The following is a 26,951-nucleotide window of genomic DNA, read 5'->3' as shown; positions in this document are numbered from 1 at the left end:
TTCCATCCTGGGGCCTTGATCTTAGTTGTGAACTCATTCAGATATGGAAATACTCTACCGCTGACCACACGCCAGCCCCTCAGCTCCGTATGTCAGTGTCGGCGTCTCTCCCTCCACCCCAGGTTACCAGTCTCTTGAATGTGGTCTCCTTCACTCCGACCCCATCTGCATACTATTATGTGTGTGTCCTCAGACTGGGTACAGATCGGGCATCCCTTATCCAAAAATCTGAAATCCAAAACATTTTGACCACCACCACAAGATCACAAGTGCAGAATTCTACACTGACCTCATATGACATGATGCTGACAAAATGTGAGTGCACTGGAACTATTGTATGAACCGGGCACGGTGGCGCACCTGTGACCCCAGTGACTTGGGAGGCCAAGGCAGGAGGATCTCAAGTTAGAGGCCAGTCTCATCAATTTAGCAAGACCCGGTCTTCAGGCTCTGTGTATAAGGTATACGTGAAACATAAACGAATTTTGTGTTAGGCTTGGGTCTCATTTCCATGGTACCGATATATAGATGCAGGTATTCCAAAGTCCAAAATACTTTCTGGTCCCAAGCGTTTTGGATGAGGGACACTCTGCTTGTACCATCTTCCCGCTTTTAACTGGATGTGCAGGGTTCGCTTGGGTCCTGACCCCACATTCCAATGGTGAGGCCCATCTGTGTCTGCAGGCCTGGCTCATTTTATCTGCTGGTACTTGCCATGTGACTTTGCCCAACTTATCAGACTGTGGTCTAGCAACAGGCGTCTGCTGCGTCTAGCTGTGGCCATTGCAGTGTGGCCCTGTGCCTGTGCCCCTGCCTCCTCAGCCCGTGCGCCAGTCAGCCAGGGTCTGCTGGGCGAAGAGCACCCACCTCTTCGGATTTCCCAGGCGTTGCTAGGTTGCTCCCCAAGCTGGGTGTCCCAGCATCCCTGGGTGGTGACTGTCCTCTTTGCTTCTTCCCAGATGCAGAGGTGCCTCTGCCCGTTTCTAGTTCCCCCAAATAAAAGGATTTAGCTCCGCCTGCTTCCCAGGCTCCCCCTCCCCCATCTTCTCCCACTGGGTCCCATGAGCTTCTGCCAGGTCAGGCAGCTGGCATGTTGCATGATAACCAGAAGAAGGGCACAGGCAGCAGTGAATCTGGAGGCCACAGACCTAACTGCAGATTTACCTCTTTGCTGTGTGCCTTTGGGAAAGTCACCTCACCTCTCTGAGCCTGCTTCTTCACCTGTGAAGTGGGGGCGCTAACCCTGACAATAGGGAAGTTATGATGACCGAAAGCCTGTGGAAATCAGGGGTGCCCACGAGGAGAGGTTCATATTACCTCTGGAGTCCACAGAGAACCGGCAATGCTGTGTGGCTCAGAGCGACTTTGGTTGTAGTGACAGACTCCAAGTCAAGCCGGTTGAAGACAAACTGTGATTTATTGGTCCACATGACCAGGGAACCTGAGGGGGTCATCCTGCCCACGCGGCTAGATCCAGGAGTTCTAATGACACCACCAGGAAGCCGTGCCTGCCTGTCTAGGGACACTCTTTCCTCTCTGATGGCCTCGTTCTAGGTGGACTTTCCAAGTGGCCCCAGGACTGCACCCGTCCAGTGTAAGAACGACTGTGACTGAGGCTTTTCCTCCCAGCACGTCCCGGGCCTGCTCCTCAGCCGCACGCAGGCTGGTCATGTGGGTCATGTGACCCAAGCCGTCACCGTGGTCAGAGGTCAGGGGACCACTGGGGTCCAGGTCTGGTTGGGCTTCCCTCCTGAGGTGCAGGCTGGCTCAATAATTTCCAGATCCACCCGGAATGAGACTGGGAAAGGAGGGGATCCCAGGGGAAACCGAGGGGACATTCCCAAAACCAGCGGTGCTGGATCCTGGTCAGGTGAACAGCAGTCACCAAACCCTGGCCGCTCAAGGCGCAGGTCACGGAGCACAGAACGGCAGCACGGGAATCCCGTGGGCCAGGCGTGAAGTCCCATCCCAGGCCACCGAGTCCTGGTGGCGCTGTGCCAGGCTGCCACACCCGTTTCCCGCTGCCTGGAACTGTTTTTAGGGACAAGGTCTAGCTGTGGTGGCAACCCGCGCCCCGCCTCCCACCCAGCCACCCTCCCTTCAGAGTAGCCCGGACTCGGGGCACCCGCCACCACGCCCCGCTTGCTTCCACCATTTCTGTTTCGCTGAGAACCACACAGGCCAAGAACGGAGCGCTCAGGTGACCAGGGCCAGCCCCTGGTTGCAAGCCAGACGGGGAGTGCCAGCGGCCGGTCTCTGTCACACCCGCGCCCCCAGGGCCCTGCCCGTCTGCCATCAGCCCACTCTGCCAACGGGCAGCTGCAGGTCATGGACCACCTCGTGGGGAGACGTGTCTTGGCTGCTGGGTCAGAGCCTCGTTCCAAAGGCAGCAGCAACCTGGCTGCGTCTGCTGTCACTCACAGAACCAGGACGGGACCTTCGCACTGCGGGTGACGGGACCCACCAACACAGGGCAGAGGGCCCCAGGTTCCTGGCCCGCAGCCCGCAGCCTGCAGGCACATTCTCAGGGGACACAGGCAGGACCCCGCCCAGCCCCCCACCCGCCTCCAGCGCCTGGGGCTCGGAGCCAAGAGCACTGCAGACCACAGGGCCTTTATTCTGTTAGGAGGAGTGGGCTGCACCAGGGAGGGTCGTTCTCAGGCTGCGTCAGAAGGTGCAGGGTAGTGGGGGCACACAGACTGGCCCCCAAAGTGACAATAAGTTAGGGGGGTTCTCAGGCTGCTGTCCGCTGGAGTCAGGGCAGGGCACCCAGTGGCACCCCCAGCGCCACTTCCAGCTGCCCAGCTCAGCCGGCCCGCGAGGCTGGTTCCAGGACGACAGACGTGACCCTGGCTGAAACACACAGGGACTGGGGGTCAGGGATCGGTGGCCATCAGGAGGGTCAGCACCAGAAAGACCAGGCCGGAGGTGCTGGGGTGGTCAAGAAGGGGTCGTGGGGTGCTAAGGACGCGGCCACTCACCCGGCCTTCAGTTAAGCTCCTGCAGGTTCTCATAGTCCGGGGGCCCCTCTTCTTCTTCATCCCCCATTTCCTGGGAGCTCAGGGGAGCTGGGACAGGAGGGGAGGTTGGCGTCCAGTCTGCAGGCCACCCCTGCCCCGCCCCACCCCGCCCCACCCCGCACACACCAGGCCTGGCTCTGGCCTCCGCCTCCAGCTCCTGGGACACATTCACGTACTCCCGGCTCCCATCTGTGGGGACAGGTCAGAAGGAGGGATGGTCACACCAGGGGAGGTCGAGTCCAGCTGAGGGAGTGGGAGGGAGTGGGCAGGGCAGGAGAAGCCCCAGACAGGAAGGGGTTGTGGGGCCAAGGGTGGGCTCCATGGGTGGAGCGGGGACAGGGTGGGCACCTGGAGGCCAGTCACTCACCCAGAGACGCCTCTGCGCTCTCTCCGCTCTCAGGAACGTTCACGTAATCTTCCACTGCGGGAAAGCCAGCCAAGCCACCCGCCCCCGCACTTGTTAGACACCTTCAGTCACAGATTCCCAGAGGGCCCCTGGCTCAGATGCCCAGGGCCTCGAGGACACCCTGAGACTCTCAGTACAACCCAGCTGCACAGGGATGCAGAGAATGTTCTGAAGAACCAGCACTTGTCACCCCTGATGTTATTTGATTCTCTGATATGTTGCCCGGTTTCCCCAGGAGGATGTGGACAAGGTGGCCTCTGCAGCCAGACTGCCCAGGTTCAAATCCTAGCTCCAGCACTAAGTAACTGTGTAATCTCAGGCAAGTTACCTAACCTCTCTGTGCCTCTGTTTCCTCAAATGTGAAACAGGGTTAGGAATAGGACTTGCCTTACAGAGTTGTAAGGATTGAAGCAGAGGGCCTGTCTTATAGTAAGTCCTGCCAAATGTCTGCTAAATCAATAAATCCCGAGTCCCAGCTACTTAGGAGGCTGAGGCAGGAGGATCAGTTGAACCCAGGGTCTCAAGGCCAGCCTGGATGCCATAGTGTGACTTTCTCAAAATAAATAAATAAATAAAAACAGATAAATAAAACCTGCCATGGTACAAAAGACACAATTGTGGGGCAGGAGGGGAAGGGACAGACACCAGAGCAACTGGCAACTGTGAGGCTTAATAAATTATACATATAAAACTCTTAGTAGGGCACATAGTAGGACTTCAATAAAAGACAGCTCTTCTGTCATTCTAACCTGCCTCATTAACTCATTCATTCCTAGTGTTAGCCCAGCAGACATGCCCAATAAAGGAAGGAAGGAAAGAAGGAAGGAAGGAAAGAAGGAAGGAAGGAAGGAAGGAAGGGGTGAATGAATACATGAATAAATGAGAGAACTTGAACATACAGTTCGGAGCCCAGGAGAGCTGTGGCAAAATGGAGCCATGGCATAGAAGTGACAGCCCAGTTCAAGCACATATAGACTGAGCATCCCTAATCTAAAGATCCAATATCCAAAATGCTCCAAAATCCAAAATCTTTTGATGCCACAAGTGGAAAATTCCACACCATGAAACTTAGTTTTGTGTACAGCGTCTTTAAATATTGTGTCAAATTACCATCGGGCTATGGATATAAACTGTATGTGACATAAATTAATTTCATGTTTTGACTTGGGTCCCATCCCCAAGATACCACCTTAAGTATATGCAAATATTCCAAATCAAAAACATTTCTGGTCCCAAGTGTTTTAGATAAGGAATACTCAACTTGTACAGAGAGCGGGCAATAAGAGAAAACTGAAGAAATCCCAGTCATGAGACCAGGAAGGGAGAAGAGCAGCTCAAAAGAAACTGAGACAATGCAGGAAACAGAAAAAAACTTCCAGGAAAATAAAAAGACCACCTCTAGTTAATATACTTAGAGATTTATAAAATGATATTGCCTCCATGAAACAAGAACAGGGGCTGGGAATGTGGTTCAGTGGCCCTGGATTCAATCCCTACTACAAGAAAAAAGAAAGAAAAAGAAACAAGAACAGGAGGCTATACAAAAAGAACACTCAAGAGTCCAGGAAAGACCTCTTGGATAGGAGAAAGGAAGTTGCAGCAGGATTGAAGAATAAAGTCAAGGAAATCTTCCAAACAACAAATACAAAGGAAGAAGACAAAAGAGATAGAAAAGGGGAGATAAAAGTTAAGGGGGAAAAAAAAAAGTCAAATCGGAACAGGAAGTCCAACATCTGAATGAGAAAACAGAAGGGTAGCCATCATCAAAGAAATATGGGAGGGAAGAGAAGAAGGACAGGTGGTACATGGGACAAAGGAGGTAGACAGAAATACCTAACTCACTGGAGAAGGCACTGTCACGGAGGCCAGGCTCACTGGGCACAGGAGCTGAGGGGACAGCAGTGCTAGTGGCCGGGGTGCAGTCAGGAAGCACCACCCTGGAAGGAAACAATGAGGAAGGTGAGTGAGGATCCCTGGCCTCGGCCCCCACCTCCCACCTGGTCACTCACAGGTAGCCGGGGTTGTGGTAGTCATCCTCATCATCATCTTCATCTGCGTCCTCGCAGGCCGGCTCTGGGGATAATGACACGGGTCAGCATGACCTGGGACAGTTGTCAGCTGCCCCACCTAGCCTGGGTACCCGGGATCCCAGACGCACCCTGATTCTCGTAGCTCGCCATACTGTTAGCTTCAGAGAGAACAAGATGGAGACGGAGTCAGCTCAGGCCAGGTCTGCCTTCCGCCCAGCCACAGAGCCCCCCACCCCACAGCCCCTCTCTGCCCTTACCACCATCTGAATCCTGTCGGGAAGATGGCATCCGGTGGGAACCCCCAGGGGGCTGTGGGGATCTCCTGGGAGTCAAAGGTCAGGGGTCATGTCTGGGAGGGGCTCTGGAGGCAAGATGGGTTGTGACAGGGAAAGAGGCCCCCAGTTCAAGAAAGTGAGGGGGTGTAAAGTGAGATCTGGAGAGTGAAGAGTGGCTGAGGGGTACTCACGGGATGGGGAGCAGGTCTGGCTGGCTCGGGGGTGGGTAGGAGATAACAGGTGGGTAGGAGGTGGCGGGTGGCCAGGGAACAGGCATGTCTGAGGACAGAACCGAGTTGAAGGAAGGACCCCAGACACCAGGTCTTGAAGGGCACTCAGCTCCTGAAGCCCCTGTGCCTGGGGCTCCCGCCTCCCCCTGCCCCTCCCATCACAGCTCAGGGAAAATCATGTGGGCAGCCCAAGGTGGGGGGCTGAACAAAGGCTCACATGCGGGGACCCCTCCCCTGCACCAGAGGCGGGGGACCCTCTGTATACTCACAGGAAGGTTTGATCAGGATGCTCGTTGGGTTTGAACTGGCAGGAAAGACACAGCTGGGGTATGTGGCCAAGAGAACCCAGCCCCAGCCGCGTGGGGGGCGGCACACAGACTCACCTGTTTGCGGGAGCGCTGTCGTATGAGTCTGGGGGAGACAGGGCCAGTGAGACAGAGGGGGTGCAGGGGGAGAGGCGCGAGAGCCCAGGGGCCCTCAGAGCGCCAGGGAGCAGGGCTGAGGTGGGGGCAGCTGAAGAGGGGCGGGGGCTGGAGTGGGGCAGGGCCTCCCTTGGGATACCTGCCGGGTGCCATGGGACCCAGTGCGCCGGCTCCCTACTCACCAGGAGGCTCGTGGCAACGCACGCACAGGGCCATCAGCAGCATGGCCAGGAGGGGCAGCAGCAGGAGGCCCAGCATGTAGGGGGTCAGGCCGTCCACCTCCATCTACAGGAGAGAGCTGCACCAGGCCTGGCCGCCCCACAGGCCGCTCGGCAGAGCTGCCGCCGGTGCGTAGGGACCAACAAGGCCCCCGCTGGGGGTCCTGGAGAGCGGCTGTGTCCTCCTTGGGGATTCCTGGACCCCTCCCCTTGCTGGACTGTGGGGCTCAGTCTGAGACCCTGATGCTGGGTGGCCAGGCCGGGGCCTGGGGCTGTGGTCTGGGGCACCAGTACCCCGTGTGGTCCCTGTGCCCCAGGCGTCCCTGTCCCTCGGCTCAGCGCCTGCCTCTCCTCACGCCCGCCCGCCAGCCGCCCGCAGCAGGAAGCTGTGGTGAGCGCCAGGCGAGGGCAGGAAGTCATCAGGCTCCTCGGCCGCTGCACCCGCCCCCAGCCGCCCCCACCCAGCTGTGGGAAGGGGGAAGAGGCCCAGGAGCCACCCCAGGCTCTCAGGAAGGGGCTGCCGGCGGCAGGTAGGGGTGGCGCAGCTGGCGGGAAGGGGAGCACCGGCTGGCCTCGTCCTCAGCAGCCTCCCATCCCGGGAGGCTCCGACAGCAGGGTCCTGAGGGCCGAGGGCACCATCCACCCCACTCCCAGGCCTGCCCTCCAGGAGCGGCCACGCCAGCCAGCTCACGGCACGGCAGTCCTCCCTCGGGTCGGCCAGCCCAGAAGACAGGGACTCTCCACAGGAGGGGACGTCACCCACAGTCTAGAGGTCAGAGGTCACCAGCACCCAAAGATTCCAGCAGGCACTTGTGGTCTGGCTACAAATTTTATTCCCATCACAAATAGCACCAAGCCCCTGGGGCCGCCCCAGCAGAGGGATCCCCCTCCCAGGCCCCTGTCCTCCTCTGGGATGCCCATGTAGTGTCGGAGCAGAGACGCGGCCCAGGGCTTCCTCCTGAAAACGGGCCGAGTAAGGGTCTGGGACCAGGGGTCCTCCTGGGGCGGCCCGGGGCCAGCTGCAGCAGATACGCAGATAGGCGGGTGATGGCGCCTCAGATGAGCACGCTGGACACCGCGACCCGGGTGGAGCGGCCTCGCTGGGGTACCACGATGCGGTCGTCGGTGGGCCCCGCCTCGTGCAGGAGCCCTGTGGGGATGGGGTCAGAGCAGGGCTGGATGGACAGGCAGAGCCAGAGAGGGGAGGGACAGACAGACACTGGGATACGGACGGAGCAGCAGCAAGAACCACCAGACTTGGGGACAGACAGGTATCAGCCTGCCGGACAGACAGACCCGAAGCTGAACGGGCTGGGTGGACTGGGAGATGCTGAGCACACAGGCCTAGCCGGACAGACAGACAGACACACAGTGCTGACAGTAGGCCTCACTGACCCTGCACATGGAGCTGGGCCCGTCGACGGTCACCCTCGATGAAGATGGCGGTGCCCAGGAAGGCTGCACCGCCCAGTGCCCCCACGAAGGCACAGAGCATGAGGGACAGCTGCAGGGCCCGGAACTCGGACAGGAAGGAGGGTGGCCAGCTCCGGCGGAGGCGGTCAGAGATCTGCGGGAGGAGAGCAAGTCAGAACCCAGGCAGGAGCCAGGGACAAGGACCCCTAACACCAGGGAAAAAGGACAGTGGCACCTGAGGAAGCGAAGGAGGTTTGGGCCCCAGGGCGAGTCCCCAGCCCACGGGTAGAAATGTTCAGACAGAACCCCTGGTGTCCAGCACAGGCCTTACGGAAAGACGCCTGGTGGAGAACAGACGCCTAACAGGGGACACGTATCCCGCCCAGTCCAGCTCAGGCCACTGGCTAGTGCTGCCAGCGAGGGCCCCGGCCCTACCCTGTCCCAGCCCAGGGTCGGCACTCACCAGGCCAATGAGGTAGGGGCTCCCCGCGTCACCCAGCAGGTGGGACAGCACAATCTGGAAGGCCTCGGCCGTGGAGCGTCGAGTGGGAATCACCACGTACTGGGGGAGGAGGGGGGCTCAGTGGGGGCTCCCGGGCGAGAGGCAGGGGCCAGGGCAGGGCCAAGGCTCAGTCTAGGCCCAGGGCTAGAGCAGGCCAGGACTTCAGGCCCCTCGGCCTCTAGGCTCACCCTGGAGCTGCCCGAGACTCACCAGCAGAATGTCAGCTACAATGGCCCAGTTCATGGACAGCAAGGTCTCACCAATGAAGATGAAAATCTGGGGGTGGGAGGTGTGAGGGTCTCACAATAAGGAAGGGTCTGCCACATACCAGGCTCATCCACTCACTTTCTCACTACACCGCCTTGAGGCAGGTCCCAACTTACAGATGAGAAAAACTGAGCACAGAGGGGTTAAGCCACTTGCTCAGTGTCACACAGATGGGAAAGACCAAAGACGCGATTCGAAACCAGGCATTCCACTGAGTAGGCTCTGACCCACCTTGCTGGCTGACCTGAGTCCTGCCCCAGTGCATGGTTCCTCCACCCTGAACCCAAACACCCCCTTGACCCCTGCTGGCTACTTACATAGGTGGCCACGATGCTACCACGGGCGCAGGCGAGGGACAGGAAGAGGAAGGGTGCAGAGCCCAGGAGGCCAGCGGCACAGACCAGCGGGTCAGCGCGGGGATTGGAGCGGCGGAGGCGGCGGCTGATCTCCACGCCCAGGCCCACACCCAGGACCCCGGTCAGGCAGGTGATGAGCCCGAAGATGAGACTGGGGGTGGGGGTGGGGCATGGGGACTAGACCCTCTGCCTGCAAGGCCCCCGGCCTGGTCCCCCTGGCCTGGGGAGGAAGATGGCCCTCCCAGCCACCTCCCACCCAGGTCTTTTCAGGAAAAGCACCCCTGGTACACAGAGCCCTGAGAGGGAGCTGCCATCCCAGCACATGTGACCCAGACCTGGAGACCAAGACTCAGGGAGGAAGTCGCTCATGGAGCCCAGACTCCGCTCTTCCCGCCCAGTCCTGGATCACAGACCCTTCACCCCTGCCACCTACAGCCACCCCCCACCCCATCTGGGTACCTGTCGGAGGAAGAGCAGGAGTCGCCAGGAAGGCAGGGTGGGGTCTCCCCCAGGACCACGCGGGAACGAAGCAGGAACGCAGGAGCCCAGAGAGCCAGGGAGCCCGTGACAAAGGCCACAGCAGTGAAGCCAAGGGAAGACAGGATGAAACTAGGACTACGGACATTGGGGAGGGAGGAAGTCAGTTCCCCGGAGGTGTCCAGATAGAAAGGGGCCACTCTTCTCCCTTCCTGACTTATTAAGTCAGAACCCTGGGAGTGGACGTGAGCCTGGCTAGTCCTGGGCCTGTAGTTCAGGCAGCTGCCACAAGGGGGCAGTAGTGACTGAACTGTCCCAGCCACTACTGGGCTGCTGGCAGACCAAGTCCAGGGCCACCTCAACCTCCACTAGATGCCAGGGCCTCAGATGTTGGGCTGGGAAGGGATTAAACTCACTTTCTTGCCAGAGCCCTCAGATCTGCCCACCACGAGGTGGGGTTCAGGGGCGGCAAGTCTGAGTGGCGTTCCACAGCTCCCCTTGGAGGCTCCCGTACCACCAGGAATAGCAGCAGGACAGCCACCACTCCCAGACCTGGTGTCACCTGGGGAAACAGTGGGAGTCAGGACAGGGCACAGGGCAGGACACACTCAACCCCAGGGCTGGGGGAGAGTGACAGGGTGGGCCACAGGCTCCGAGGCTTCTAGCGCCTGTGAGCACCTGCTCAAAGAAGCCAAGCCTGCAGTGTGGGAAGTGGAGGTGTCACTCAGGGCCACCCTTTCTATAAGCCCAACTTTGCTTCCTCTTTGATAACAACACCCTAGTTTTGTTTTGGGAAAGCACCCCCCCGCTCCCCGCCAATACTTCTCTCAATCCACATGGTTCAAACAGCATCCTAGGCTTGGCCAAAAAGAGCACTGTTAACCCTCAATGCTGGTGACTGATTTCAGGTAGGCATGTGACCCACATGTCAGTCACCATCCCAGAATTACTGCCCACGGATCCAAGGTGCCCAAGTTGCTCATTGGAAAGAATCATTTAGAGCTCTCATGCACTTGAGAATGAAGCTAACGTCAAGGGCAGGAAGCTGAACAGAGAACAATCACCTTCCTGTGACGGTGCGGGAGCCCTGGATCCAGCTTTACCTGATGCTCACCACCCTGGGGCTTTCCACTACGAAAGTCAATGCAGTCACTTTCTGGGGCTCACAGTTTTACCAAGGCTCCTGATACCCACGAGCACACGGCTTCGTGGTGAGGGCAGCCAGGTTTCCTGCAGCCTCAGAGAGTGAGCACTGCCACAGAAGGAGGTGTCTGAGGGCAGAAAGGGCGCTCAGGGAGAACGTCCCCGACCTTCCCCCAGGACGTGACCAGACTCACCCTCAGAGCCCAGTGCCAGTCCCCAGCCACATCCTTCACTTTGGAGCCTGCGATATAACCCAGACCACTAGGGGAAAGGGGGAAGAAAGGGACAGCCGGTCAGTGAAGCCCACACACAGGCCCTCTGCCCCCGCCAGGCTCAAGGCAGCTCACCTGCCCACCGGGATGGCAAAGTAGAACACGCTGAGCATGCGACTCCGCTGGTCTGCCACGAACAGGTCAGCGATGAGAGTGGGCGCGATGGTGGAGTAACTGGCCTCCCCGACCCCCACCAGGCCCCGGGTCAGGAGGAGCAGCCAGAAACGCTGGGGAAGAATGGGGTGGTGGCAGCCCACCCTGGAGTCAGCATCCCGGGCCACCTTACCAGCCAGTGCTGGGGAGGTGACAGGGACAGCAGGAGAAGCCTGGGTTTTAGAATCAGACAGACCTGGCTGGAATCCTGGTTCCACTACTTACTAGCTGTGACTTTGAGAAAGTAACTTAACCTCTCTGAGCCTCAGCTTCCTCATCTGCAAAAGGGGGATAACAATAACTTGTTCACACGGCTACGGTGAAGACCGCAGAGTACAGGTCCACCCATTCCCTTGCACCCAGTAGGTGCAAAACAAACCCTAGCTGCTACCAGGCCGCTCCCACCAAGACATCCAAAGGTGAATAATGACCTTGGGTGGGGGTTATTTGGCTATCAGAGACACCTGAAGCTAAGGACATGGTGCAATTGACTGAGGGCCTGGGGCTGAGGACAGAGTCCAGGGCAGAGTGACAGCAGATGGAGGAGATTCCAAAGGAACACAGAAGCCACAGCCGGGGAGGCAGGAGGGAAACCAGAACATGCATCAGAGGAATCAGAAAAGAGCTTCCAGAAGGAAGAAGGGGGCTGGTGGTGCCAGGGGCTCCCAGGAGATCTAGCAGGAGAGAACTAGGAATAGGAGCCCCACTTAGCAACTGGGAGGTCACTGTTGACTTTGGCAAGAGCAAGTTCAATGAGTGGTGGGGGCAGAAGTCAGCCGGCAGCACTTGAGGGTGAGTGGGAATTGAGGAAGTCGGGCAGATTGAGAGTTGCTCCCTGGCTGCTCCCTCGCCCAGGCTGGCCCTGAGCTCAAGGGCCCTCTCAGAAAGTCTGACCAGGAAGGGGAAAGGGGAAAGGGCTGTCCAGTGGGGTTCTTTTCCACAGAAACATGAGTGTTTATGTATGAAGTGGAGAAGCAAACAACCAGGGGAATAAGGGATGATGAACAGAAGGTTCTGGAAGAAAAGGGAAGAGGATGGGGTGGGAAGACTAACTCAGGCAAGGAGAGGGCGTAAGATGGCATGGACCGAGGAAACTGCAGAGGTTCCCCAGGCCCAGGATGAAATGGCTCCAAGGAGCAGCAGCAAACTGATGGGGGAGTGAGGAGTGGCCAGAAGCAGGAACCAGCTCGGGGCCTCACCTCTCTAGGAATGAAGGATGACCCCAGTGTCACCAGGGACCAGAAGGCAATGCCCCCACACATGAGATACTTCCGATTGTACCTGTCACCCAGGTAGCCAAACACAGGTGCCAACACCATGTAACTCGAGATGAACACTGTGGGGAAGCAGAGAGCCACAGCTCAGCCCCAGTCCCCGGCCCCCGACTCCCACCCCAGCCGGGGATGTAAGATGCAGGAACCACTAAAGCACCAGAGAGCCCCACCCTCCTCCTCACGGACTCCACACCATCCCCACATCCCAGTCCTGTAACCCAACAATGTGGACCAGTCCCACCTTCAACATCTTTCCAAAACTCCCACTTAGAACGCCAGCGGCCATGCCGTCCCAGCCTAAAACAGAATCCAAGCGCGACACAGTGGCCCGCAATGCCCTAACTAAGCGAGCTGTCTACCAGGTCAACCTCTTGGCCATGCACTTTGCCTTCCCCGCTGGATCCAATGGCCCAATTGCCAAGGTCAGAATCATCTTCAGGGTTTGAGCACCTGCTGTCCCCTTCTTCTGGAACATAGTCTCCTCTCCCCTGAGCTTCACAGAGCTTAGCTCCTTCAGATTCTGACTAGATACCTTTCCAAACCACCACACAGTCAGTCCCCGTCTATCACGTTTACTTTATTTCACATAATACTTCATCCTTATGGAGAATTATCTCATTCTAATTGAGAGCTTTACTGACCCCACCCCCGCCACACACAGAATGTCAGTTCCCTGGGGGCAAGGACCTTGCCTCTACAGGCCACGACTGTATTTCTCTCACACACAGCCTAGCACAAAACTAGACTCAATCAACACGTGTTGAATGAAAAAATGAATACACAGGGTTGCTTAGAAAGATTCATGTCTACTTTAACTCAAGAACTCTCCAGAGGTTTGCAACCCTGACCTATGATCCCATTATTTCTCCAGACTTTCATACCTCAAGTTCCTCATTGGTCTGGAGTAGAAAAAAGAAAATTGCAAAACCTGGTTTGAAATTCCTATTGTAACCTGATGTGTGACCCTGAATAAAACTCTTCTCCAAGCCTCCATGTCTTTAAAAGATGCAGGTGACACTACCTACTGCCTAGGCAAAACAGGAATAACAACACCGATTCCTATCCCTATTCCTTCCCCAATGGAAAGATTTGAAGATACTGACTGATGTCTTGGCAAAGTTCTGAAGATGCATCACCATTTCCTCCAGCAGTTAGCACCTAGTAGGTACTCAGAAACAAGGAAAATTCACCCTTCCCTATTCCAGACCCCCTCTTCTGCCATTATTTACTGGGTGCCTACCACCAAACACTGCACCAGGGACTTCACAAGCATAAATTAATTTAATCCTCATATAGGTCCTAACAGACAATCTGTTCTTACTAGTTCTATCTTATAGGCAAAGAGAATGAGGCTTAGAGACGCTGAGTGCCTTGCCTATCATCACACAGTAAGCAGAAGAGCAGAAATTCACTACAGAGACTCCCCCTTTAAATGTGATGCTCCAGCTAAACTGGTCAGCCCCAGAGTAAAATTAAAGCCATCACCTCCCTCAGGTCTGGCCGGTTAACCCTTATTAAGGAGGCCCCAGGAGAAAGCACTGCTGCGGTGTGTGACCAAGGTGGCTTCCACTCACCGGTCTGGATGAGGCCAGAGCTACTGTCTCCAATGTTGAAGAACTGCTCGATGTCTGGGAGAACGCCTGGAAGGAGAAGGTTCTGCATGAGTTCGCGGAGATGGCCCCATCCTCGGCACCTCGCTCCCTTTCCTGTCTCCCTCCCCGCAAGAAATGTACCTACCAGCCACGGTGAAGCGGTCCATGTAGTTCAGGAGGTTGATGTAGCACAGCACTGCTACTATGAGAGCCGAACGGGCCGGGGACAAGCCGGTGATGCGCTGCAAACCCTCGCGGTCCAGGATCTCCGGCTCCCCGGACTTCGCATTCCCCATAGACCCCGGCAACCCCGGGGTGCCAGGCACTGGCCCGTCATCCGGGTCATCCGCCTGGCTGAGGAAGGGCGCGGTATCGGACCCGGCCATGGTCCCGGGGGGCCCGCGCCCGCGCGCGCTCCGGTCCCGCCGACGATCCACCTGCGAGGGGAAGAGGCTGGAGAAAGGAGGACGGAGAGAACCCAGGGGATTCCAGTGCGCCCTGAGTCAGGTAAGGAACTTGCCCCGAAGCATAAGCATGGTTGGGAAGGGCCCCGGGCCCTGTCATTCTCTCGCGTCCCAGAAGACCCACCACGCAGGGAGGACATTTGGAATTCAGGTGACGTTGGGGACAGAACAGGGTGAAGGCGGCCCGGCCCCCCTCCCATGTTGAGGCTTCCCCTCACCCCGGGTAGGGGCGCAGTACGGCCGCTGTTGCTCAACCCCAGCGCTGCACCACGGCGGCGGCCATGTTGCCCTGGAGCCGATCATGTGATGTTGGAGCCGGCAGAGGAGTCCCTGGGTGCAAGCCCTCGGCACGTGACCGGCCCCGACTACGGAAGCCTCAAGGGAACCGCCAGCCTCCCGCATCACATGACTGGCGGTCGGTCTCCGGGGTAACCAGGGACCTGGTCCTAGACCGCAACCCCCGAGGCTCCGCTGGATCCGACGCCATGGCAACCCGGCGCTAGTTCCTGCCGAGACCGCCAACCTGAAGGTTGTCCCCGTGACTTGGCCGGTCTCAGTGGCTTTGTCTGGAACGCCCACTTGCCGGGCTTCTTGTTGATCAAGAGATAATGGGATCTCAAAAGATTTGGAAATAGTAAATATCTCTAGGCACACGGTGACCAGTTCTCGCTTCCAGTAGTCAGTTTCTTCCTCCCTGTGCGTGGTTGGCGGCGTCATACGAGCTCAGTAAATGCTGAAGGAACGCTGGGCAGCCTCCTGTCTGTCTCCTTCGGGTTCCCCAGTCCTGAGCTTTCACTGTGGACACTTAAATATCCATTGAAAGAAGCGTCCTCAGCCGCCCGGGCTGCAGCGGGTTTCCGGGTCTGGATGCCTCGCGCCCTCTAGTGGTCTCGTGTAGGGCAGCAGGGCCTCTGAGCCTAATGAGACTGCCACCTGTAGGACTGGGGTCAGATAGGAGCCCTGGACCCAAGGACCGGCATGCTCTCCAAGCTACGTTTAATAAACATAAACTCTGTAAAAGTAAAATTATTATAGTTCTTTGAAGTTGCAGCTTCAAGACCCCAGATATCGAGGACACAGAAATTCTGGAGTCTCATGGAGACATCCAGCACATGGATGTCATAGAACTAGTATTTGACCTGGTCAGGGAGGTTGAGGGCTTCTCTCACGAAGTGGGCCATGGGTTCATATATGGAGGAGCAATGCACACGTTCCCCCTAATCTAGGTTTCACATTCTGTAGTTCCAGTAATCTGTGGTTGACTGCAGTCCAAGAATACAGCACAGTACAGTAAGACTTTTATTTTTATTATTGGTACAGACCCAGAGGAGCTGACTGGACTCTTTATTGAGGGTGTCTGTACTTCACTGAAAGCCATGAGTTCTCTCACCTTGGAAGGGAGAAGAATGGATGTGAGGGAATAAATAATGGATTCTGTCATAAGGATCTCAGTGGAGGGGTCACATGAGGTCCAGGAAGATGGAACTCCTCAAGCATAGACAGTTGAATGTACTCCCATTTATTCTGTTGAGATTGAATACATAATTTTAATGTGTTCAAACTTATTAGTGGATACAAAAGTTCTGCTAAAAAGATGGAGAGCTATACCATATCACGGATTATTTACATGTCATAAAATTCAAAGGAATGCCGCATTCCAACAAAAACATTTTTAAGGAGCTAACATACTTTTGAAAAAATTACAACAAATGTCGGTGAAAGATTAATGGCTTTTTTAGTAGACAAAACTGAGAAAAATGGCTCATTATATGATAAAAAAAAAAACTTGGTCTCACAAAGCAACATATCAAATAGTTTAAAGGTGATGTTCAATCTTTACCAACCAGTACAGCCTGGCACTAACCAGTAAGAACCAGCGTTTGACCACTCAGGACAGTTGCCAGTCAGTACACTGTGCCACGGTGTCCTAGCTGAAACAAGCTGAACTCAGTGGCTTCAACATGAAAGGAAAAGCAAATGAGTTAACAGAAGACAATGACAATATCTTAACTAATTTTAAATAAATCAAAAAGCAACAAACTTCAAAACAAAATAACTTGTCTACCTTAAAATTAAGAATGTCTGTTTGGTGAAAGATCTCCTAGATTCAAAAAGTGCCATTCTGAGTTATTTGCAATTGCCCAGAAATATATGAGCAGCTCCTCAGAACAAACAAACACAGCACACAAAAAGGAAGCCCTGTGGGAAAAGGAGCAATTCATAGAAAGAGCAACCAGAAAGGCTGACAGACATACGACAGGATCCCCAAATCAATGGTGATCCAATGGGAGGACATTAAACACAGTGCCCTTGGACCCACCAGACTGGCAAAAATCAGAAAGTTGGGCAGTACCAAGTGCTGGTGAGGATAGGAGGAAGGAAGCCTCAAGAGGGAGTCAACCCCCATTCTAATGAAAAATCTGGAAAGCCAGAGAAAGTAACCTGTGTAACCCGTAATCCTCTCCTGGGTTTGTATGCTAGAGAAGTTCACACGAGCAAAGAAGGGACACCAAAAAGGATGTTTATCGTGGCCTGGAAAGTGGTGCCAAGGACTTGACGGGCACCCAGGTGTCCACCATGTAAGGCAACGTGTGAATAAGATGCAGTTGATGCCACCGTGGGTTCCATGTGGCAGATCTAGACTGAGCAGAGGCTACATCCTCATACATATTGAGTGAAAACAGTGAAATTATTGCACAACAGCTCATAGGTAGAGCAAAAGCATATTCACTCCTAACACACTGTATCTTATAAGGACACAATGACATTCAAAGATACATAATCAACAAACAGCGTGCCAATGGGAGAGGTGGCGTGAAGAAAGGCGAACACGCCACAAAACCAGAGAATCCCAAGATCCAAAGCAAAACGGCTGACTGTTCAGTTATGCCTTAAATGTGGGCACCAGGATGTGTGTACCAGAAAGGTGGCTCTAAAGGGTCCTGGGGAGAGGAGACACCATGGCTGAGACTCCACGACCTTCACTCTGAGAGCGTTCCACTTGTCTGCCAGGGCTTAAGCCGCAGCACGGACGCACATGCTCCTTTAGTTTCCTTCCCACCAACGAGGCGTCTCCAGCAAACTGCATTCCCAGCGCCCAATGACAATAAGGCTACTGTTGGTCCTTGATGTGACCTAAGTCCCAGTCCTGGAAGCCCATAATCCCACCCTCATTTATTTCAACTTTGAAGATGAGCAACGGTTCACAGAACGGACATTTCAATGAAGAGACGGGCTATAAAAGTGAGAGGCTGGGGAGACTCCTCCATGTCCCACGGGCTGCAAAACTCAGTAGGACATGCCATGGAGCCACAGGCCACCCAGGGCAGCAACAACCACTACACAACTAACCAAGCAGCTCAGGGCTTGAGACCAGGATCAACAAGAGATGGGAGTCAAAGGTCACGCCTCGGTTTTGCCTCAGCTAAAAGACAAGTTCTACCTCAGCTTCTGATAACTCTTATGGGGCAAAAAAAGCAAGAAACATTGTCCCCAAGTCCTGGCTGGGCCTCCAGACAGGGAATAGGGTTTCAGCCCCAGACCTCAATGAGGTCCCCGGATTCCATGCCCAGATCAGCTGGCAGCTCCTTGCCTGAAAGCTTTGTCCCATCGAAGAAGAAAGAGAGCTTGTGTCCAGAGAGTCCCATGGCCTCCTCATAGTGCGACATGAGGGTCTTGAGAGGAGAATCCTGGATGGAGAGGAAACACAGATGTAAAGACTAAAAGGAGAGGCTGGGGAGACTCTAGGATCCAAATCAGTGAAGTCAGGGTGCCCTGGAGGGGGCAGCGGGCGGATGAGGCTTTCAGCACTGCGCGGTCCTCTCTGGGCACTGGCGCAAGTCCTCCTCTCCCTCTGGGCCACAGGCTCCTCAAGAAGAGTGGGAGCTATGAGCCCAAGGCTTGAGGGTGTAGGCTCTGGGTCAGGCGTGTCCCCCAGCCCCAATCACCTCACCTATAATATGGAGGCAAAATCATAAGAAAAGCCAGATTCTGAAGTGAGAATCCAGCTGGGGGCCTAGCTCTCCCACTTACTGGACGTGTGACCTTACACAAGTGTTATGGGTTGAACTGTGTATCCCAAAAAAGATACCTGGTAGTCCTAACCTTGGTAAATGTGAATGTGACCTTATATGGATTTAGGGCCTTTGCAAATGTAATGAAGTTCAGATGATTAGGGCTCTATTCAACCTATATAATTCATGTCCTTAAACCGGACATGAATGTGGACAGGTGGTGCACACCTGTAATCCCAGCAATTCAGGAGGCTGGGATGGGAGGATCACATGTTCAAGGCCAGCCTCAGCAACTTGGCGAGAGCCTGTCTCAAAAAAAAAGTTAAAAAAAAAAAATATATATATATATATGTATATGTCCTTACAAGAGAAAATAGGGACACAGACATGTCAGGAGAGCACCATGTGAGCACAGAAGCAGCTGAAGCCAGGAACTCTGGCCACCACCAGAAAGAGGCAAGGAAGGGCTCACTGTGTCCACTGACGTTTGATTTCAACTTCTGATCTTCAGAAGTGTAAAAGAACAGATTTCTACTGAGTTCAGCCACCGGGTTTGTGGTATTGTAACTGTCCATAATTCAGGGGGAGACGAGCCAAGACGTCCTGTGGATGCTTAAAACCCAGGACAGTACCAAACCCTATGCATACACACCCATGATAAGGCTTAGCTTATAAATTAGGCATAGAAAGAAACCAACAATAATAAAATTAGACCAATTTTAACAGTATACTGTACATTGTAATAAAAGTTATGACTGTGGTCTGTCTCAAAATATCTTCTATAGGGCTGGGGTTGTGGCTCAGTGGTAGAGTGCTTGCCTGGGTTCAATCCTTAGCATCACATAAAAATAAGATGAATAAAATAAAGTCATTGTGTCCATCTACAATTAAATACATATATATATATATGTGTGTGTGTGTGTGTGTGTGTGTGTATATCTTCTATCCAGTTGCTCAGACACCTCTGCATAGTTTCTTTTCATCTTTTCACTTTATAAAAGAAGCACTTCACAGATTTTCTTTGGCATATCCAAATTGTCAGCATCACAACTCTTATTTGGGGAACGTTATTAAGTAAAATAAGGGTTACCTGAACACAGGTGTTACAATATCAAGCAGTCAATCTGATAACCCAGGCAGCTGCTGAGTGCACAGCAGGGTACAATGGAAAATGCACATGAAGCAGGACACAGTGGGATGACAAAGGAAGGTGTGTGATTTCATTTTACTACTCAGAACTATACACAAATTAAAACTTATGAATTGTTTATTTCTGGAATTTTCCACTTCATATTTTCGGATCACAGTTCCATGGGTGACTGAAACCCCAGAAGGTAAACCCCAGATAAGAGGGGACTACACTTCAGCTTATAACAGCTGCCATAAGAACTAACATAGCAAGTTCCTCCACCACTTTAGATCTCAGTTTCTTATTTGTTAAGTGAAGTCAACCACGGTGCTTTCCCAGGTGAGACTGTTGTAAAATAATCTCCTTGTTCATCAAGCAATTATCCCTGCAAGAGGCTAGCCCTTACAAGTGGTACAGTGCCTGCTTAATACCTGTAAGGCCTGGGTTCCAGCCCTTGTACCACCACCACTAAAAAAAAAAATGTGGCTTTAATTATTTTTCAGTTGTCCTTTATTGGTTACTGTCCAAGGGTCATTTCTGTTTTGACCAGGAGTCAGGAGACTGAGGGGACATACAAACTAGAACAGAGCCAGGTGTGTGCCCAGGAATATGGAGGGTAGTGTCTTTGTTGAGTCAGGATTGGGAAGAATCCATTGCTGTCAACTGACAAGAGACAGCAGAGGAAAGGGGAAGGGGTGTGGACAGCCATTTCTTTTCCCACTCACTTGAGACAATGAGATCTCCAGCATCTGATGCTTCTCCTTCCCCTGAACCCTGAGACGGAGCTGTTGGGATGTCTCTGTGGCCTCTGAAGAACTTGCTAGCACCACACAGTCTGTGGGAGGCAGAATCAGGAAGCCAGGTCTAAGTGGGGCATTGGAAGTAGGGCCCACTCTGGACCTTTCCTCATTCCCCCCTCCCTTTGCAAAACTTCCTCCAGCCAAATCCCTGCACCCCAGGAGGCTAAGGCAAGAGGACTGCAAGTCAAAGGCCAGCCTTAGCAACTTAGGGAGACCTTGTTTAAAAATTTAAAAAACTAAGGGGGACAAGAAACAGAAGAGCCCTTTCAGTCTTCAAATTCTCTGCTCTACCCGCACTACCCCCAGCACCCCAAACATGGGTTTCTAGCTTCACGTAGCTTTCTGAGGATGTAGCTCAGTGGTTGAGCACCCCTGGATTCAATACCTAGTATTGCATAAAACAAAAAGCCTCCTTAAGGGCCCACCTCCCTGCCTTCCACTCACCAATGATGTCAGCCACTCCAAGCTTTAGGGTCCTGGGGGTGGCCGTAGGGGCCAGCTCTGTCTCTCCAAAGAGCAAAAGAATCCTGCTTGGGGACACCCTGAGATGGGTGGCCATGTGGTCCACCACACTCTGAAGGGGCTCCGACTGAGAAGGGGAAAAAGAAGCAAAGGAGCCCTTCCCACCTTCAAATTCCCTGCCCTACTCCCACCCCACCCCCGCCACACCAAACACAGGTTTCTGGCCTGAGCTACTTGCTGAACTCCTCAGCCGTGAGTTTCACCATATTTACCTGGCAAGTATAGAATAACATGTCAGTAAGAGGTTCACGTGAGCAGCACAAAGAAATGAAGAAGTCATGGTATAGGAGAAAAAAAGGGAACAACAAATGAACGGCATGCCCATCTAAACAGGCCACGCCAGCTGACTGGCAGCATGTGGAAAGAGGAACAGTTGATCACGCCTTCCTTTTTTTTTTTTTTTGTTATTGGGGATTGAACCCAGGGGCGCTTAATCATTGAGCCATATTGCCAGTCCCTTTATATAGTTTATTCAGAGACAGGGTCTCACCAAGTTGCTTAGGGCCTCGCTAAGTTGCTGAGGCTGGCTTTGAACTCATAATCCTCCTGCCTCAGTCTTCCAAGTCACTAGGATTATGGCATTACAGGTGTGCGCCACCATGCCCAACACACCTATTTTTAAAAGAAGCCAGAAATCTGGACTTTTGCCTGAAATTACCCATAATAACCCAAAGGTTGGCAACAAACTTTCTTTTTTTTTTTTTCTTTTATGATACGGGGGACCAAACCCAAGGACTTGCACATGCAAGGCAAGCATTCTACAGTGAGATACATTCCCACCCCCTCAATATATCTTTAAAGCACCCCACGGAGCAAAGTAGAGGCTGCTTTCTGATAAGGTCCTGGGCTGCCTGTTGCAACCTAGGCTGAGCTGCTTTTGACCCACTCATGGTTAGCACTCAGTAAGTGCTCAATTCTGTTATCAGTCTTAGTGTTGAACTGGGGCCATCCCCACACAACTATCAGCCTTTTCCAGGAAGCTGGAGGAGCTCAGGATGACTGAGTGACATCTGCTGTGTCCAATGCAGTGAGAACAAGCACAAGACGGAAGCAGAGAATCCTAGGAGGAAAAAGCAAGATGGATGACCAAAAAATCTTTGTAGAAGATATGATACTTCAGTGGAGCCTCGAAGAATGGGCAGGAAGTTTGCCAGAGAGGGGAAAATAAGGAAAAATTACAGAGAGAAGATCAAAGATGTGGATGGGAGAGTAGAAGGCACCTCCAGAGAGCAGGATGGGAAGAGAAAAATGTAGTCCCTCCTGCCAGGACCCGCCTGCAGTCTCTCCAAAAGCAGCTCTTGGGTCCTTCTCCTGTGGACCCTCAGGCACTTACCATTCTGATAGGCAATCTGATCAGGTCAGCCCGGCACCGGATTTTGAGTGGGAAGAGCCGGGGGCTCTCTGGAAGGGTGGGCCCCTCCACTAGGACCACCTCATCATCTTGGCTCTGGTGGCCTTGGCCCTGGTGCTGCTTGGGGCTCAAGCAGGATCGGATTTCTTGGAGGCGTTTGTTCACTTCCCTGGGGTGCAGATAGGACTATGGGTCAGCTGGGGTCAGCCACCCTCCCAAACTGTCCCTCTTTACCCCAACCAGAGCCCCATGCCCCTGATACCTCAATTTCTGGAGTGCCCGAGTATGCTTTCTGCTCTTGGTTCTTGGTGGAGGTGGGGGCAAAGGAGAGTTGTCCTGAGCCCTGTAGGGAGAAGAGAGGAACAAGATGGAGACAAAGGAAAGACTCCAGCCCCAGCTGTGGATCCCCAAGAACCACAGTGGGAGCTGCAGAATCAAGAAAAAGCACTTTCTAGTAATTTTTATTTTACTAGAAGACCAGGGTAGGTAAGGGACAGGGAAAACCTAAAACATCAACTTTATATTTACAAGAGCCAAACATGAAAGGAGGAAAATGCCCCACTTAAAGATAAGCCACTTCCCAGGTAAATGTCTAATAACATCTAAGAGATACCAGGCATTTACTATTCTTCATCTACTCGACAATTCTGACTCAGGTACCATGACTGTTCCCACTTAATAGACAAGGAAAGAGAAACAGAGAGAAGACAGCAAACAGACAGCTGTCTTCACCCCTATCCTACATTATCCCACCTCAGACTCCATTTCCATGCTGGTCTGAAAGGTCCTGGTGGGTCCCCTCTTCTCCCAAGAGATTGATTCCCCACCTGGGTCTCAAAACTCCTTCTATCCCTTCTCCTTTCCCTTTCAGGAGCCACCAAAGGTCCTGCCTGCCTCAGCTTACCTCTCCAACTCCCTTCCTGTTCCCAGGGCCCAAGAGCCCCAGCCTCACTCACACAAACACCTTCTTTTTCTTCTCTTCTTTCTCATCCTTACTCCTCAGCTTCTTCTTCCAGGGAGAGCCTGGAAATGGGGGATCCTCAGGGTGAAGACTGCTAGCATCTGTCACATCTGCCTCTGGGGGCAGAGGAGGAGAAAGTGGAAAGGGTTAGCCAAGAGAGGGAGGGGACTACCAAGAAGAAACAAGTCACAGGCTTTAAGAAAGGCCTGGGCCAGGGGTGTAGATTAGTGGGAGAGCACTTGCCTAGCATGTGCAAGGCCCCAGCACCATAAAAAATTAAAAAGGGTTGAAGAAAGGAGACTGTGGAACCCAAAGACACAAGGGAGCACTCAGCCTTCAAGAAGTGAGAAGGGATGTGATTGCTATTTGTTGAATATTTTCCTTTAAGTCACCATTTTTAACTTAAATTTCTAATTAAAAAAAAAATATATATATATATATATTATTCTAAAATACAGAAGCTTTTCCCCATTTGCTCACTGCCAATAAGATTTTAACATAAAACATAAGAATAAATGCTGTTGGGCTGGGGTACAGCTCAGTGGTAGAGTGCTTGCCTAGCATACACAAGGCCCTGTGTTCTTTTCCCAGCACCACAAAATAAATAAATACTGTGCAAATGAAACAATAATAAACTCTAGATAAATGGTTCTCAACAAGGGGCAATTTTTGCCTCCCTGGGGACATGTGACAATGTCTGGAGACAATTTTGTTGTCACATTGTGGAGGGGAATGGGGTCGTGGTTTGGTAGTGAACAGAAGTCAGGATGCAGTTAAACTTCCTAGGGTACACAGGACAGCCTCCCTAAATAAAGACCTTTCCCGCCTAAAGTATCAGTAATGCTGAGGTTGGGAAATTCTGTCCTAGCTAAGCAAGGCAGCTGTCAGAGGTATGAAATTCTGCATTTCTAACCAACTCAGGGGATGCCCAACACTGCTGGGCCTGCATTCTGAATAGCAGGGATGGAGGTACCTTTTGATAGTACTTCTACATTCCAGATACTGTTCTAAACTATACACATGGCCAAGAAACAGCTCTCTATATATTCCCTTTAAATAATTCTCACCAAAGTCATTTTAACATAGATCCAATATAATCCCCATTTTCCTTATGAGGAAATTGAAGCATTAAAAGGTTAAATACCTTGCCCATGGTCACACAGCTACCAAGAGTTAGAGCTGGGATTCTTAGCCAAGTCAAATCAGTCTACCCTACTTCCTCACAATACCAAAGCCTTGGTCGAAGTACCCTTGGGTGGTTTGCAAAAATCACATATCACTGGGGGAGGATAAAGGTTGGGCAGCCCTGATAAGATTCAAACAAACTCTTCTGGCTCCAGAGTGTTCCCAAGTACTTGGTGCAGATGTAACAAGATGTCACAAATTCTAAACACCTCCTCTTCCCCTGCCCCCACTAGGATCACAGAATCAGAATGTCTGGGGGTGCCACCTGATAATCTGTATTAGCACATTCTTCTATTAGAGTTGGGAAGAGGGTGGTTGGACAGCACTTCTAAGTTGGATCCTGTGCCTTCTTGTTAACAGCCCAGCTCCTTCCAGAACCAGAGTCTTTTCTTAGGTAGGACATAGGAGTCCCCTCTTTCATGTCCTTCCCCTGAGACTCAAGAGACAAATAGGGCTGGGAATGTGGCTCAGTGGTACAGCACAAGCACAGTCCCTGGGCTGGATTCCAAAACCATAAGAGAAGAGAGAGATAATTGGCTGCAGGGATGTGAACTCCAGAAAGTCTCCTGAGGGAAGCCAATGCTCCTTTTACCTTCCTCAGCCTCTGCAGGGCAGAGTTTCAGGAGGGACACATGATCTGGGATGAGGTGGAGGCTGCTTTCCACCTGTAAAGACAAAAAGGGGAGATTCAGTCCCAAGTTCACTCCCTACCAAAAGGGAACATAAGGATGAATCTTCTGGCACCTAGCTCCTATGTCCTCCCTGAGGATGAGGATACTATGGCCCTGTCCAGGCAACTCAGAAGTCCAGCTTCCCCAGAATCCAATTTTTCTTTTTTCCAGTGCTGGGGATTCAACCTAAGACCACATGTATGCGAGGCAAGCATTCTACCACTGTGCAATATTGCCAGCTCGCTCAGGATCCAAAATTGTAGTACCAAGCCCTTTTCCCTAAGGCACTCTGAAGATGCAAGCTTAGTTCTTTTAACCGGGTATTTAGCCATCCCTCTACCCTAGACTCCTAGGGAACTCCAGTCCTTCTGAATCCCGATGAACCCCAGCCCCCTGGCTTCCTCAGCAATGGGCTCCAATCTAAAAATCCAACATGCCCCAAATCCCAGTCTAAATTCTCCCACTCCCCGAACCTCCCTACTCCCAAGACAAAAGAGCCCCATACTTCTAACATACCCAAGTCCCTTCACTTCCCCCCACAATCTGTAGGTGCCCCAGAGGCCTCGCCTCTCCGCCTCCGACACCCGAGCCCCTGGTTTCTGTTTAGCCCTCCAAGGCAGGCCCCAGCACCCAGCCCCAGCACCCAGCCCCAGCACTCCCTAAACACCGCCCCCCTCTCGGGTCGCACAGTCCCTCGGCCCCTTGGTCCCAGCCCTCCCGAGGACCCGACTGCACCTTCCCGGAGTACACCGGAACCACCGGCGCCTCCCCCGGATCCAGCAGCAGCCGCCGCCGCCGCCTGACCAGGGTCCGCTGGGCTCCCGCAGGCCGCGCGTCGGCGCCTTCACTGTTACTGTCACTGTCGCTGTCGGCCCGGGGTGCGGCCGGCCTGGGCTGCGGCTCTGGAGGCGAGACCTCAGCCGGGGACGAGACCTCAGCTGGGTCCGCAGCACCGCGCGCAGTCGCCACCTCCAGGATGTCCTCGTCGCTGTCGCTGACCAAGTCGACAAGCACGGTGTCCAGAGTGCGCCGAGCTGGAGACCGCTGGGCGCGAGGACGCCGGCCCCGACCGCCCCGGGCTCCCCGAGCCCCTCGGCCAACACCGCCGCCTCGGGGCCTTCGACCCCGTCTCCTCACCGGTTCCGCCATGGCTCTCGCTCGGCCGTCACACAAGCCCTCCTTCTCTCTTCGCCCGGCCCCCTCCAGCGACTTTCGCTTTTTACTGGGCGAACAGCCTGCCAGTCAGCATCTCTCTCCGCCCACACGCTCTGGCTCCTCCTCCCTACCTTTTCATTGGTCAATTGGCCCGTCCATCACGCATCCACCACTGAAACAAAGGCGCCAAAGATTCCAATGTCCTCGGTGCAATCAGAGAAAGTTTCGATTCGGTCTAGCTCACCCATTGGCCTGATTGCTTCTCTTCTGAAAAGCCTTCCCCCAGACCCGCCATTGAAGAGACCCGTCTCCTTGGTGGGCGGAGGAGCGGCGCATCCTGGGAATTGTAGTCCTCAGGCTTCAGAGAGGAGGAACGAGTGGGAATTACATTAGAAGCTGCGACACTGGACCTGAGATTTCACAGGTGTCTGGCCACGGTCCCCACAAACACACATGTCGTGGGCATGAGGAATTCCAGTCAGTGCCGCATACTCACACATGTATGCCCTCACTCATATCAGACAACTTCAAACACATCTGTGGGTATATATATACATATGGCTCTATACACCCATAGAACACACTCCCACAACGCAGCCTTTGGCACAACTCAGCTCAGAAACACTTTCAAGGGCAAAGACAGATTCAGA

The 26,951-nt window shown here is 53.5% G+C and overlaps 3 protein-coding genes across 5 annotated transcripts; all 3 read right to left on the bottom strand.

Annotated features, from left to right (window-relative positions):
• Positions 1-1,441: 1,441 nt before the first annotated feature.
• On the bottom strand, positions 1,442-6,970 carry Lat (linker for activation of T cells). Of its 2 annotated transcripts, none has more exons than XM_047533577.1 (11): positions 6,566-6,970; positions 6,231-6,344; positions 5,923-6,010; positions 5,714-5,778; positions 5,585-5,614; positions 5,436-5,499; positions 5,260-5,363; positions 3,388-3,441; positions 3,147-3,209; positions 2,982-3,068; positions 1,442-2,853 (listed from the first exon to the last, which is right to left on the bottom strand). In XM_047533577.1, exons 1-10 carry the CDS (start codon positions 6,666-6,668, stop codon positions 2,989-2,991), a joined length of 765 nt encoding a protein of 254 aa, XP_047389533.1. In that variant the 5' UTR covers positions 6,669-6,970; the 3' UTR covers positions 1,442-2,853; positions 2,982-2,988. The 2 variants fall into 2 exon arrangements, with proteins under 2 accessions (XP_047389533.1, XP_047389534.1); XM_047533578.1 differs by having other exon boundaries at positions 5,269-5,363.
• Positions 6,971-7,397: 427 nt separating this feature from the next.
• Spns1 (SPNS lysolipid transporter 1, lysophospholipid) lies at positions 7,398-15,608 on the bottom strand. Of its 2 annotated transcripts, none has more exons than XM_047533495.1 (13): positions 14,733-15,608; positions 14,196-14,503; positions 14,033-14,098; positions 12,384-12,520; positions 11,107-11,258; positions 10,954-11,020; positions 10,033-10,178; positions 9,599-9,754; positions 9,101-9,290; positions 8,727-8,792; positions 8,478-8,576; positions 7,997-8,168; positions 7,398-7,751 (listed from the first exon to the last, which is right to left on the bottom strand). In XM_047533495.1, the coding sequence occupies exons 2-13, from the start codon at positions 14,434-14,436 to the stop codon at positions 7,657-7,659; spliced, it is 1,587 nt and encodes a 528-aa protein (XP_047389451.1). In that variant the 5' UTR covers positions 14,437-14,503; positions 14,733-15,608; the 3' UTR covers positions 7,398-7,656. The 2 variants fall into 2 exon arrangements, with proteins under 2 accessions (XP_047389451.1, XP_047389450.1); XM_047533494.1 differs by having other exon boundaries at positions 14,196-14,487; positions 14,733-15,458.
• A 404-nt stretch (positions 15,609-16,012) lies between these two features.
• Positions 16,013-26,356, bottom strand: Nfatc2ip (nuclear factor of activated T cells 2 interacting protein). Its single transcript, XM_047533496.1, has 8 exons — positions 25,882-26,356; positions 25,068-25,140; positions 23,286-23,406; positions 22,592-22,672; positions 22,312-22,498; positions 20,901-21,045; positions 20,382-20,491; positions 16,013-18,203 (listed from the first exon to the last, which is right to left on the bottom strand). The coding sequence occupies exons 1-8, from the start codon at positions 26,293-26,295 to the stop codon at positions 18,045-18,047; spliced, it is 1,290 nt and encodes a 429-aa protein (XP_047389452.1). The 5' UTR covers positions 26,296-26,356; the 3' UTR covers positions 16,013-18,044.
• Positions 26,357-26,951: the final 595 nt, after the last annotated feature.

The sequence above is a fragment of the Sciurus carolinensis genome, chromosome 18 (genome assembly GCF_902686445.1).
Source record: "Sciurus carolinensis chromosome 18, mSciCar1.2, whole genome shotgun sequence".
In the NCBI taxonomy this organism is placed as follows: Eukaryota; Metazoa; Chordata; class Mammalia; order Rodentia; family Sciuridae; genus Sciurus; species Sciurus carolinensis.
Note: the sequence above shows the minus strand (reverse complement) of the source record. Positions and strands in the feature narration are given on the sequence as shown.

Bases quoted from the DNA above. Each gene is read 5' to 3' on its own strand.
- Lat (XM_047533577.1), bottom strand. From the start codon at position 6,668: ATGGAGGTGGACGGCCTGACCCCCTACATGCTGGGCCTCCTGCTGCTG. The intron at 6,345-6,565 runs GTGAGTAGGGAG...TCCCGCAAACAG, and splicing joins GCGTTGCCACGAGCCTCCTG to GTGAGTCTGTGTGCCGCCCC. The intron at 5,500-5,584 runs GTGCGTCTGGGA...CATTATCCCCAG, and splicing joins GGCGAGCTACGAGAATCAGG to AGCCGGCCTGCGAGGACGCA.
- Spns1 (XM_047533495.1), bottom strand. From the start codon at position 14,436: ATGGCCGGGTCCGATACCGCGCCCTTCCTCAGCCAGGCGGATGACCCG. The intron at 12,521-14,032 runs GTGAGTGGAAGC...GCTTCCCCACAG, and splicing joins CTCTGGCCTCATCCAGACCG to TGTTCATCTCGAGTTACATG. The intron at 8,793-9,100 runs GTAAGTAGCCAG...TCCCACCCCCAG, and splicing joins GTAGCATCGTGGCCACCTAT to ATTTTCATCTTCATTGGTGA.
- Nfatc2ip (XM_047533496.1), bottom strand. From the start codon at position 26,295: ATGGCGGAACCGGTGAGGAGACGGGGTCGAAGGCCCCGAGGCGGCGGT. The intron at 22,673-23,285 runs GTGAGTGAGGCT...TTCTCCCTACAG, and splicing joins AAGAAAAAGAAGGTGTTTGT to GGCTCAGGACAACTCTCCTT. The intron at 18,204-20,381 runs GTGAGTGGGAAA...CTCTCCATCCAG, and splicing joins TGGAGATCTCATTGTCTCAA to GATTCTCCTCTCAAGACCCT.